The sequence below is a fragment of the Coregonus clupeaformis genome, chromosome 18, assembly GCF_020615455.1.
Source record: "Coregonus clupeaformis isolate EN_2021a chromosome 18, ASM2061545v1, whole genome shotgun sequence".
Taxonomy (NCBI): domain Eukaryota; kingdom Metazoa; phylum Chordata; class Actinopteri; order Salmoniformes; family Salmonidae; genus Coregonus; species Coregonus clupeaformis.
Window position 1 is genome coordinate 53,002,391 of NC_059209.1, and position 13,006 is coordinate 53,015,396.

A 13,006-nucleotide genomic window follows, 5' to 3' on the forward strand; every position below is an offset into this window, starting at 1 on the left:
TCCCCCTGCTTAAGCCAGTACATGTCCAGGCCCATCTGAAGTTTGCTAGAGTGCATTTGGATGATCCAGAAGAGGATTGGGAGAATGTCATATGGTCAGATGAAACCAAAATATAACTTTTTGGTAAAAACTCAACTCGTCGTGTTTGGAGGATAAAGAATGCTGAGTTGCATCCAAAGAACACCATACCTACTGTGAAGCATGGGGGTGGAAACATCATGCTTTGGGGCTGTTTTTCTGCAAAGGGACCAGGACGACTGATCCGTGTAAAGGAAAGAATGAATGGGGCCATGTATCATGAGATTTTGAGTGAAAACCTCCTTCCATCAGCAAGGGCATTGAAGATGAAACGTGGCTGGGTCTTTCAGCATGACAATGATCCCAAACACACCGCCCGGGCAACAAAGGAGTGGCTTCGTAAGAAGCATTTCAAGGTCCTGGAGTGGCCTAGCCAGTCTCCAGATCTCAACCCCATAGAAAATCTTTGGAGGGAGTTGAAAGTCCGTGTTGCCCAGCGACAGCCCCAAAACATCACTGCTCTAGAGGAGATCTGCATGGAGGAATGGGCCAAAATACCAGCAACAGTGTGTGAAAACCTTGTGAAGACTTACAGAAAACGTTTGACCTGTGTCATTGCCAACAAAGGGTATATAACAAAGTATTGAGAAACTTTTGTTATTGACCAAATACTTATTTTCCACCATAATTTGCAAATAAATTCATAAAAAATCCTAGAATGTGATTTTCTGGATTTTTTTTCTCATTTTGTCTGTCATAGTTGACGTGTACCTATGATGAAAATTACAGGCCTCTCTCATCTTTTTAACTTGCACAATTGGTGGCTGACTAAATACTTTTTTTCCCCACTGTACATTGTTTTGTTTTGGGAGACTTATTTTCCTTGATTTATTTATATCACTGCTCCTACTGTGACTAATAGGTATGAAGAACGCTCTGTTTTAAAATAGGCCAACGTGGACATTCAAAGTAACTGAGAAATTGTATTTGGGACCTGGAAATCTAAACACACACACGTACACACACACACACACACACACACACACACACTATATATGGATGTCGATTTAAGGCAGCCCCCCGCACCTCTCTGATTCAGAGTGGTTGGGTTAAATACGGAAGACACATTTCAGTTGAATGCGTTCAGTTGTACAACTGACTAGGTATCCCCTTTCCCCTTTCCAATATAAAATAATATGTCATCCTAGTCAACAGCCCCTCCACATTTCATTCAGCCCATTTATCATCTGTGCCAGGCTCCCATGGCAACTGTTCTAGACAACTGGACCACACCTGTTCTCTGTTGCTATTTCTGATCTGACTCGCCTGAGTGTCAGTCTGTTTGTGCTTTCATGCCAACTCCTTACCACTCAAAAGATGCCAGCAATGGATTTGGCAAGAACACAAACCTTTCTGGGAACAGGCTATCACATGGTTACTGTTGTGATCAACTAGACCACACCTAATCTGTGTTGCTATTTCTTACAGTCCTGAGGATAAAAAAATGCTGGGAGGAATCAGGTTGACAGACTAGTCTTTGAGTTAAGGTCACAATAACCTTCTGTATTTTGCACATTATGATAATAGGCTGAATCTACCCCACACCCAAAGCTGATTTGTGAAGGTGCTGCAGGCAAAAGGCAAAACTGGAGAAACAGGAAAAAGTCTCTGCACACTTCCAGTGCCATTATGAAAATAAAGACTTTAAAGTCTTCCATGTTGCCCTATAAAGCCTAATTCATTTGGCCTACATCTGACTAGAGTGTATGTCAAATCTAATTGTTTCAGCCAATATATCTGAATATATTAAAATGTTACATTTGGTTACTTAACGACACTACCAGACACAACAAAGGTTACATAATAGGATAGACAGGCAATTTCATTGGATGTAGGCTACTGTCCATTTAGGAGTTGTTGTCAACCTCAGTTATGGAAAGTAAATTACCTATCCATGTACCAGGAACGGATTTGATTGGGTGTGTTATTAATTAATGACTCCTGGGCAGGATATTAAGCATTTGGCCTTTTTGATTGACCTCTACTGACCGTCTGGATGGCTCATTGAGCTATTAAAGAAGCGATTGCTGAGACAGGGGGCGCGTCAGGTAGGTCGCAGTTGAAAAGCCTAATGTGCGTGTTTTACTAAATTGTAGCCTATTTGTGCAACATTTGTGCAAATATCTTAAGTAACCAATTTATGTCGTTCAATAATATTACAACACATGTTTTCTCGTCTCCAAATGTGTCTCGTCAAAAAATGTTCTACAGAACATACATAGGCTTACAGAATCAACGTGTATAAAATATGTGGGAAATATCTTGCGAAATATCTTGGGTAATGATTAACTCACCAATATTAACGGATGCATTGATATAGTAGCAGGCTCGCTTTGAGCAATTGTTATGTTTGAAAAGATTTTGATGGCTTAAGTTTCGTAAACAAAACTTTTCTAGAAAGTGCTCTGCACGATAATATAATACCATGGCACCCTCTGCCGGTTTCTTTTAGTTATTGTATGTCTATTGAATTACTTTATTAAATGTCGATGTCTATGACACATGTTGCAAATGTCAATATTAGAGAAACTCTATTTGCATTGCTTTACAAATACTTTGAATACCGGTAACAACTTTTGTGTTCAGGTATTTCTTTATGATTGTGTCAAAATAAACAATTAATCAAGATATTAAGCCTATCCCTGTCTACCTGAATGTTGCCTCTGCTGTTTTGGTTGGCTTAGTAGTACTAATATAGATGCTAACCACTGCTTTATGTAGCCTAATAGAGACAGTTTATCATGGAGGACTCCACAGAATTCATCCTCCAGGATCAAGGCTCCAGGATGATCTATGGCAGTAAGGACAACCCCATCCTGACAGCTGCTACTGGGGCTTTGCTCGCTGGCCTCTACGGGATGTGGACTATGTTTGCCCTTCCTGGCTTCCGCAAAGTGCCAAGAAGACTCAAGGTACATCTCATTCACATTAATGTGTTCAGGCCCTATAACTGAACAGTGAAATCAATAAACAGTAATAAGCTTAAGAATGCTTTGCTGCTTGTCTTGGAATGTTCCATGTGTGCTCCATGGTGCCTTCAAATGGAGAAAGGGGTTTATGTGGTAAGTCAAATATTTTTAGAACAACAATTTGGTAAGTCTTTGGTAAATATTTTTAGGATGTTTTTTCCAATTACGCCATGATGCAGTGTTTTTGATTAATGGATCCTGTGCTACTCTCTTCACCATCAGTTCATCATCATCAGACAAGAGCACTTTATCGTCAGGCACAGTTGATCACGAATTGGGGTAATACAAACCAAGGGATTTGGGGGGTTCAGGGACATAAAGAATGGAAGATAAATTGGATTGCCACATGTTTTCAACCCTGGTCTTGTCTTGGCTTGGTCTTGGCTGGGTCATTGATGTCTCCATCTTGTATGTGCAAGGCCCTTTGCAAGGCTTTTTCCACCTCTGCAGCTGAATTGTTGACAATAGGATGTCTCCATTCAATCCCCTTGCCTTTGTTTTTCTACAGTAGTGCTGTATTAGGCTACAACTGTAAAACCTCAAGGGATAAGTATGTCCTACCTAGAACCAATTAAAGTGATATACAACTCAGTGGAGTCTCCCACAGTCCCAGTCTGTTTGTGCTACATGCCAACTCCTTGTCAATCATTGTCATGTTTGGCTTGACAATGACCAATGGAGTTGGAAAAATACAAACAGTTCTGGGACCAGGCTACCCGTCTCCCATATTATAGCCAATATTATTGACTGGCAATATTATTTTCATGCAGGTGCCTTACCTGCCCTCGAGTAAAGCTCAGATCGTAAACGCCATGCAGCTGCTGGAGGGACGCAGAGGCCAACTAGCTGATCTGGGATCAGGAGACGGGAGACTGGTGAGTTGGCTCTGGTGAAATAAAACTCTCTGCTATGAACAATAGAGGCTGTGTTCCAAATAGCACCCTATCCCCTATATTGTGTACTTCGTAGTGGACTATATAGGGAATAAGATGCCATTTGGGACACATACTGAGTCTGCCACTTACATTTCTCTCTGTTCTAGCAAGGGATCTTGTGTGGTGAGGACAACAAGCAACAGACAAATTATAGTGGAGTCACTCACTCTTTTGCTGCAGTGCAGTTATAGGTAGTTGTATGACTCAACTTCACTCTACCTTCTTGTCTTAGGTGTTTGCTGCCTACTCTGTTGGCCTCCAGTGCACTGGATTTGAGATCAACTCCATGTTGCTGGCATATGCTAGAGTGAAGGCACGCTGGAGAGGAGTACCACCCAGCCAGGCAAACTTTGTCAACAAGGACTTCTGGAAGGTACAGTATAGTTCTTTAACATCAATGTGTTTATTAGACACATACTCTTTACTAAATTAGTTTTCTCTCCTTCATTTGACAGACTGATTTGTCAAACTACAACAACGTGACTGTATTCCTAGCCCCAGGATTGGTTAGTGTTCTATCCACACAAGGCCGCCGCACAGCAAGAACAATTCCTGCTCTTATAATACGATAAGTCCTACAATTAGATTTGTATATATTATATTCAAACAGTCTTAACTCAGATAGAAATGATTAGGTGTGCTGGATCATTTGACAAGAGAGTGTTGATCTGATTGGTTGATGACTAAAACCAGCCTCTCTGATTGGTCCTCAGATGGAGGTGTTGGGTGAGAAGCTGCTGAGGGAGCTTCCTGATGACGCGCATATCATCGCCTGCCGCTTCCCCTTCCCCCAGTGGCCCCACCGAGCCTCGCAGGGCGACGGCCTCGACCAGGCCTGGGCCTATGACATCAGCACTGTGCGCTCAGCCCTGGGCCAGGCATGACCCTATGACATCATACTGTGCATCGATGACTGGATTAATCCTAATGTCATTCACTGGTTCACACCAAACCCAATATATGCTAATTAACACCCCAATCAAATGACAAACCCTGTATCGCCAACTGCGTCTTTCTTTGTATACATTTTGTTTGTTGATTTATTGAACAATATATGAAGGGTGAGGTGTGTGCCAAGCTTCATTGGTCAAACGTAAAGGAAGGGAATTATAAACATGTCCTTACACTGTGATTAAACCAGGTGCCAGATACTGTATGTCCTGTGAGAACAAATATGCAGAGCATTTGAAAGAATTATGTAAATTTCTCTTTCCCACTGTGGTGTGAAAGTAAGGTTGCAAACTGTGAGAGAAATTAATACAATTCTATTTTCTGGATGATGTTGACGACATTTTTTGTTCCCAGCTGGGTTATTGTCTTAGAAAATGCCCATTCTGTAGGCCTAGTCATTTTCACTTCCACTGAGTTCATACAGGAGGCTACTATGGAAAATGCTTGAAGAGCATTAGTTATCCAAGCTGATCACTGTACTGACCAGTCATATAGAGGTTAGAGCAGGACATACATTAGAGAGCCCAGCATTTGGCTGACTTCATATCATATCATCCCCACTCTTAACTAAAAAGGCACGTTAATTGTATTGTGTTTCCACATGCCAAGCAGGCAGGAGCGAGCAGAGGAACAGTAGTAGGCTGGTGAGGGAAGCATGGGTACATGGCCATGGGTACTCTGTGGTGTGCAGCTGAGCCCCCTGCAGGCTTTAGATCTGTGGGTTATGATCACATTGACCCAAGCTCCCTGTGGCGGGCCATGTGCCGCCTCAGAAAAGAAAAGAAATGGCACCCTATTCCCTACATAGCGCACCTCTTTTGACAATATATTTATGGGACATGGTCAAATGTAATGCACTGTATAAGAAATAGGGTGCCATTTGGGATGCACAAACCTTCCCACCTCCTGTGTGACTGCTTCTGTCTCCTGACTAAGGGTGGAGACATGCACGTGGAACGACAGGAGTTGGTTTAAGCATCCAGGAACTATGGTAATCTGCTCTGACATACTGGCAGATCCTAAAACTGTATTCCAACCTGGAGGACGTAAAACCACCACCTGATGGTGCTAGAACCTCAAATTAAGATCAGAGCGGCTGAGAGCCACAGTTGTATTAATTTACACTCACAATTTAGTAGCGTTTCTATATGCTGTAGCAATGCATATGATTTTACAACACATACTGTACATACAGAACACATGATTTAACCATTTGGTTTTCATTACTGATTCACCCAACTGTCAGATTTGATTCGTTGTTACCAATATTTTGCTTGTGCTTGATATAAGTGTGGTATGTGACACTGTCACACACCTTGACACTGAGTATATGGTGTTGATGATGATGTAATGGTAATGATGAAGATTCTAATGATGGTTATTATCAGCATTTATCATAGCAAGATTGGGTAAATATTTTCCATTTTATCCTTTTCCTTTATCATAACCATATAAACATCAGTCATTTGCATGCCAGCCCTGACTTTAGGGCGCTCTACCAGACCTCGTCAACTCCTCATAACAGAGGATTCTCTAGAGTGACGTCGGAGAGCCAGCCAGACAAGAGGGGGGGTCTAGTCAATGAGACCAGGCTGCATATAAACCCAAACACCCAACCACTCTTGACTGCATTCAGAGTACGAGCAGCGAAGGCATCACCTCGCTATGGAATTACTGAGGAATATCGCTCAACAGCCGACGATTAGCAACAGGATGTGCGAGCCCAGCCAACACGGGTCCTGTGAACTGCGGAGAAAGAGAACCGAGGACCACGGTCATGCACCTGCAGAGATGTCGAGGATTGTCACGGATCCTGCCACCGGGAAATGTTACTGCCGTGGGAAAGTTCTGGGAAAGGTAGCCATCAGTGAATTACAGCAAAACGCAAATTACTCAATTACTCAAAGACAAGATTGTTCTTTATAAGTGTCTACTTTGGGAATAGTACACTGTTATTCCGAAGCATGCACACTTTAAATTAACCTGGTAAATATGCTTATCAATATGATTGTGTTATTTTCTTTTCAGGGAGGTTTCGCCAAGTGCTATGAGATGACCGACCTGTCCACGAGTAAAGTTTACGCAGCGAAAATTATTCCACACACGCGCGTCTCCAAACCGCACCAAAGGGAAAAGGTAAGAGCGCGCACCACAATGCATCATGTATTATAATGCCTATGTGGTTTTGAGGTGAATGTCTTGGACTTTTGGATAATTAATGAATTGCTTTTAATCATCACTATGATATATCTTCTCCATAGATTGACAGGGAAATCGAGCTACACAGAGTTCTCCACCATAAACACATCGTGCACTTTTACCATCATTTCGAGGATAAAGATAACATCTACATCCTCCTGGAATACTGCAGTAGAAGAGTGAGTGTTACTGCTGTACTTGAATACTAAGCCTTTATTACTGAACTGGTCTGAGAAATTCCTGCATACAGTAGCAGCACCTCAAAACCACAGCCCTTGCTGGGCGCGCAGACATAAAATGGGAAACAAAAAATAATCCCATCTTTGGTTAATGTGAAAGAGATGTTCTTATTTTCCATAGACTGCCTTGACTGATCTAATATTTATTCCCATGTTATCTTTGTGCAGTCTTTGGCACACATCCTGAAGGCACGCAAAGTGCTCACAGAGCCTGAAGTGCGATACTACCTCCGTCAGATCATCTCAGGGCTGAAGTACTTGCATGAACAAGAGATCCTACACAGAGACCTCAAACTTGGTAAGCATCTGTGGCAAGACACACAATAGAAGCCAGAGTCGTTATCATTCAATCGGCTCTGCCAAGCACTATGCAGAGGGATTCAAACCTGCAACCTTCACCTGTCATGAACTGCAAACCAACCACTTTATGTTATCCATCACTCACATACAGTAAATGGTATAATATTTGTCATCTTCTTCTCCCGTCCTAGGTAACTTCTTTGTGAGTGAGTCGATGGAGCTGAAGGTGGGAGACTTTGGGCTGGCTGCCAAGCTAGAGCCTGCTGGGAACAGGAGGAAGACCATCTGTGGGACGCCCAACTACCTGTCCCCTGAGGTGCTCAACAAGCAGGGCCACGGCTGTGAGTCGGACGTCTGGGCCCTGGGGTGTGTCATGTGAGTACATTCTATTATATTTAGAGTTTTCTTTGTCAATAGACGGCGCTGTAAAATGACATTCCATATGTAAATACACTGTTATGACAACCAGTCACTAACTAAGTCTCTCCCCCTCCTCTGTGCTCCAGGTACACCATGCTCCTGGGCAGACCCCCGTTCGAGACCACCAATCTGAAGGAGACGTACAAGTGTATCCGGGAGGCGCGTTACTCCCTGCCCTCCTCCCTGTCGCCCCAGGCCAAACAACTCATCTCCAGCCTCCTGGCCAAGACCCCGGAGGACAGACCTCACCTGGACCACATACTGCGCCATGACTTCTTCTCACAGGTGAGTTAGCTAGCCCTCTCTCAGCCTCTCTCTCTTGCTCTCTCTGTACCGGATGGAACATGAGACTGCAAATGTCGTTTTGTTTTAACATTCTGTTTCCTACTTATGATATGATTAATCATCTATCTGCACTTTTTCATTCTACTAACATCTCTCACTCTCCCCCTCTCTCCATCCTTCCAGGGTTTCGTGCCAGAGCGTCTCCCTGCTAGTTGTTGCCACTCCGCTCCAGAGTTCCACGTCTCCAGCCCTGCCAAGAGCTTCTTCAGGAAGGCTGCGGCCGCCCTCTTCGGCGGGAAGAGAGACAAGGTCAAATACTACGAGACTTTGAGTGAGTATATCAATCATTCACCTCGTAAAACAGCCTTAGCCAATGTCACCAATTATTAAATCAGTTAGTATTTGTTTGCCTAATAAAAGGATATTAAACAATGTTGCTAATTAATAAGTAGTGATAAAAGCTGTGGTGTCGTAAATCCACTGATGTATCATGATCGTTTTTGGCAGAGTTCCTGTATGAATGAGAGGCTGCAGGGTGAGGCCATCCAGAATGTATGCTGACTGTGTGTGTTGTTGGTAGATAAACTCACCAAAGAGGAAGAGGAGATCTACAAGCTTCGACATGACCTGAAGAAGACGGTCATCAGCCAGCAGCAGCAGAGCAAACAGATGACTGAGGTGAGAAGCTCATCACTCTCTATTTGACCATGATAGTCATGATAAAATAAAATAGAAACTCAAGTTAGGGGAGTAGTGAAAAGTCATATTATGGAAAAGTCCTTGTATGAGGAAATGCTGAATCATGATAAAGGAAAGTGTGAGGCCATGTTATGTAACCCCTCCCTCTTTCTCCTCCCCTCAGGATGGAAGGCCACCGTCACCATCTGCTGGGAGGCCTGTTGCCCCGGCAACAGAGGGCCTGCCCCTGACGACGCGAGACACCATCCGGCTTATCGTCAGGGGCAGTCTGGGAAGCTGCAGCAGCAGTAGCGAATGTCTTGAGGACAGCACCACTGGCAGTGTGGCTGAGACAATCACCAGCGTTCTCAGAGGATGCCTGGAAAACATGCCGAAAGGTAAGCCAAATGCACTTATAATCCTGGAGATGAGACACGAGTTTGTTGAAATAAGGCAGGTACAGTGTAATTACACTGTAGTACTTACTACCATGTAAAGAAATGATTCCAACACCAATTTAACTAAATATGGTCAAGTGGGACTCCCTTTGTTATTACACATGGTTGAATTGTGTTTTAATCACAAATACCTTTCTCTCTCTAGCGGATGACATCCCCAAAGGGACAGAGTGTGGTAACCTGCAGTGGGTCACTAAGTGGGTGGACTACTCCAACAAGTATGGCTTTGGCTACCAGCTCTCAGACCACATAGTGGGCGTTCTGTTCAACAACGGGACACACATGAGCCTCCTCGCAGACAAGAAGTACGTACTCTGTTCTCTTTATCACACAATACATCACTCATACCTTAGTTGGAGATTGTTTAGGCTGTATGGGTTTTAACATTCAGCAGTCTGACTGAACATCAAAGTGCTTGATGGGTGTAAATAAACAGAAGTGGAAAGTATTGCTGGCTTCAGCTGTAAAAGTCAACAAAAAGTCAGAGACAAAGAAGGTCTGTTAAATACATGAAATACGTCTGTTTGGCATGCATCTTGTCCTTCAGAAGCCTGCAAGTGTTTATTTTGGTTGTTAACTCTCTTTTCCCTCTGTCTCTTTTCTCTGTCTGTAGGACTGTCCACTACTATGCTGAGTTGGGTCAGTGCTCTGTGTTCTCCACATCTGATGTGCCTGAGCACTTCGTAGGTCAGGTGACCGTCCTGAAGTACTTCGCCCACTACATGGAAGAGAACCTGATGGATGTAAGTATTCCCCATATAGCTTCTAGCCTCTCCTCTCATCCTCGATTCCTATCTTCCTTTCCTGTTGTTCCTATCTTTGGCAATCTCTCTATTCTCTATCCTCTCAATAATTTCTTCCTACTGTTACCATCTCCTAAAAAAATCCTCCTTTCCTGTCCTTTCTCCCTCTACCTCCCGGTCCTCCACTCCACTCTTCTTTCCTGCCCCCCTCTCCTTTCCTGTACTGCTCTCTCCCTCTGTCGTCTTTCCTCTCCTCCTTCTCTTTCGTTTTTCCTAGTCTTCTCTCAGTCTAATGATGAACCTGTTCCTGTGTTTGCTGTGTAGGGTGGAGACCTGGTGAGCCAGGCAGACACACACATGCCCAGACTCTACCTGCTGCAGTGGCTCAAGTCTGACCGTGCCCTCATGATGCTCTTCAACGACGGCACATTTCAGGTAAACACACTCATCATCACAGCTAAAATAGACATTACTCTCAGCCAAGAAACACATGACACAGTGCAGCTATGGTAAATCCACAGAACACTTAATGGAAATGCATGACACATACATCAGCTATTCAAATCAGTTATTGTGTTGTATAGACTCATAGATAGATTTTCAGATAAGCACCCAAATGTACTTCAAACAGATGGCACATTTCAGGCACACTGGTCATCAGTTTCCCAAGGGGGTCAAATATGAGACAATCTACAGTAATATTGGTATTATGCTATTTGTTGTCCTGTCAGTACTTTATTAAACCGTATATATCCATATCTTTCTCTAACAGGTCAACTTCTACCACGACCACACCAAGATCATCCTGTGCACCCAGAGGGAGGAGTACATGCTGACATACATCAACGAGGAGCGTGTGTCCTCCACCTTCAGACTGAGCTCTCTGCTCACCTCCGGCTGCCCCACAGACCTACGCCAACGCATGGAGTACTCACTCAACATGCTGCTGCAGCGCTGCAACTGAACCAGGAAGCAGCACCACGCGGGGGACCGTTTATACGGACGGACAGACAGACTTCCTTCAACATGCTACTGCAGCACTGCAACTGAACCAGGAAGCAGCGCCAGGTGGTGGGACAGTGTATGGGGTCAGACCTGTGTAAAGCAATGGACTACTGATTGGTAACCTTTGCCAATCTATCAGCAGAGGTGCAGCTGAATCTGGATGGAGAGACTCTGAAAAGGACAGTGGAGAGAAAGAGCATGTATAGAGCACAAGGACTTTGAACAGAAAAGGGCTGATGTGTATGTTGATAATCAGAGGATAAAATGACTGATGTTATGTTATGATGAGGGGATGGAGGTACGAATGTGAAAACCATCTGTTTTTGAGGAAGAGTGAAGTAAAGTGGACAGGAACACTGGGCTGGAACCAGATAAAACTGTTATGTTGTTGTTTCTGTTGTTGTTGTTTTTCTAATGAAAGTAGAACCATAAGGGCTGATGGATGCTTCAGGTGTAAGTGGAGCTGGACTAGAGCAGGATTTCCCAAACTCAGTCCTGGGGCCCACCCTGGGTGCACGTTTTGGTTTTTGCCCTAGCACTACACAGCTGATTCAAATAACCAACTCATCATCAAGCTTTGATTATTTGAATCAGCTGTGTAATGCCAGGGCAAAAAAAACACAGGGGGGCCCAGGACTGAGTTTGGGAAAACCTTAGACTAGAGGACTGTAATGTACACAGCACTTCTGCAGAGCAGAGGGAGGGGAGAAACACTAGCTGACTTCAAACTGTGATTCATTCTCTGTGAGGACAGATGGACATGGCTGTGTAAGGCTGTGTTTGACTGTGAAGGAGGGGGAGAATGATGTTGATCATACAAGAAGAGCCATTACACTGTTAGACATTAGAAAAAAATAACTTATTGTGTACAAAAGTGCAGTATTTAATAAATATACAACTTTTTCAAAAAATATATACTGTGATATGACTGAGTTATTGGGGTTCTCACACATCAAATGGTCTGTCTTTGTTTTAGGTGTTTTATTTCAAGCGTCTACGGTCAAAGATTGCTATGAAATGGTTGCTATTCTTAGAGATACAATGAACTACCTGTCTTAGTGAAACTCTCCTCAGGTGTAAAACGTTTCCCAGGTGTTTTGATAAAGACCTTTGAAATACTAACAGAACGAATTCAACAAAGACTCAGGCAATACATTGTACTTTACAAACCCACTTACATTTACATTCCTACAGTTAAATTTTTACTAGTTTCCCATCATGTCAGCAGTTTCTAGCGCACTCACGTGTCAGAGAACAGAGGAGGGAGACTTGAGTGATGGAATCATCATTTTATTTCACCTTTATTTAACCAGGTAAGCCAGTTGAGAATTGGTGCATTGAGGAAGCTTGACGATGACGATGATTCATGCAGCATTGGTCACATCGACGTTGCAGTTGGAAAATAACACAATACTTATATTTCCTCACAGTAAATAGCTGCTTGAATTGGTTGTTGAGATGGATGAGGGTGGATGGTAAGGGTAGATGAAGGTGAGGGTGGATGAGGTTGAGGGTGGATGGATGAGGGTAATGCTTGAGAATATACTGAATTTATACTGTCAGATTGTCCATTCTTTTGCTTTCTCAATTGATAGCTGTTCAAACGAAAAGTTGCTTTGTAAGGACAACCCCCCACACACTATCAGACACACATCAGACCACATGACCACTGTCGAGGATAGTGCACCACATGATGCAGTCCACACCATTCACATCATCAGCCCTCATTTGCTGAGAGTTTGGAGC

At 43.4% G+C, this 13,006-nt stretch overlaps 2 protein-coding genes across 4 annotated transcripts; both read left to right on the forward strand.

Annotated features, from left to right (window-relative positions):
• Positions 1 to 1,910: 1,910 nt before the first annotated feature.
• On the forward strand, positions 1,911 to 5,259 carry LOC121573588 (adenine nucleotide translocase lysine N-methyltransferase). Of its 3 annotated transcripts, none has more exons than XM_041885700.2 (6): positions 1,911 to 2,126; positions 2,800 to 2,990; positions 3,818 to 3,922; positions 4,215 to 4,355; positions 4,438 to 4,488; positions 4,696 to 5,259. In XM_041885700.2, exons 2-6 carry the CDS (start codon positions 2,820 to 2,822, stop codon positions 4,864 to 4,866), a joined length of 639 nt encoding a protein of 212 aa, XP_041741634.1. In that variant the 5' UTR covers positions 1,911 to 2,126; positions 2,800 to 2,819; the 3' UTR covers positions 4,867 to 5,259. The 3 variants fall into 3 exon arrangements, with proteins under 3 accessions (XP_041741634.1, XP_041741618.1, XP_041741626.1); XM_041885684.2 differs by having other exon boundaries at positions 1,912 to 2,126; positions 2,763 to 2,990; XM_041885692.2 differs by having other exon boundaries at positions 1,912 to 2,126; positions 2,766 to 2,990.
• A 1,307-nt stretch (positions 5,260 to 6,566) lies between these two features.
• Positions 6,567 to 11,640, forward strand: LOC121573559 (serine/threonine-protein kinase PLK2). The gene is made up of 13 exons (XM_041885645.2): positions 6,567 to 6,790; positions 6,962 to 7,069; positions 7,195 to 7,311; positions 7,540 to 7,669; positions 7,863 to 8,046; positions 8,178 to 8,376; positions 8,560 to 8,707; positions 8,957 to 9,054; positions 9,239 to 9,452; positions 9,658 to 9,817; positions 10,126 to 10,255; positions 10,580 to 10,690; positions 11,028 to 11,640. Exons 1-13 carry the CDS (start codon positions 6,599 to 6,601, stop codon positions 11,217 to 11,219), a joined length of 1,983 nt encoding a protein of 660 aa, XP_041741579.1. The 5' UTR covers positions 6,567 to 6,598; the 3' UTR covers positions 11,220 to 11,640.
• Positions 11,641 to 13,006: the final 1,366 nt, after the last annotated feature.

What these genes read in the sequence shown, in the direction of transcription:
- LOC121573588 (XM_041885700.2), top strand. Translation starts at nt 2,820, where the DNA reads ATGGAGGACTCCACAGAATTCATCCTCCAGGATCAAGGCTCCAGGATG. An exon ending in AAGTGCCAAGAAGACTCAAG is followed by an intron (nt 2,991 to 3,817) that starts GTACATCTCATT and finishes ATTTTCATGCAG; the next exon opens with GTGCCTTACCTGCCCTCGAG. An exon ending in TCAACAAGGACTTCTGGAAG is followed by an intron (nt 4,356 to 4,437) that starts GTACAGTATAGT and finishes TTCATTTGACAG; the next exon opens with ACTGATTTGTCAAACTACAA.
- LOC121573559 (XM_041885645.2), top strand. Translation starts at nt 6,599, where the DNA reads ATGGAATTACTGAGGAATATCGCTCAACAGCCGACGATTAGCAACAGG. An exon ending in GTGGGAAAGTTCTGGGAAAG is followed by an intron (nt 6,791 to 6,961) that starts GTAGCCATCAGT and finishes TTTTCTTTTCAG; the next exon opens with GGAGGTTTCGCCAAGTGCTA. An exon ending in CAAATACTACGAGACTTTGA is followed by an intron (nt 8,708 to 8,956) that starts GTGAGTATATCA and finishes TGTTGTTGGTAG; the next exon opens with ATAAACTCACCAAAGAGGAA.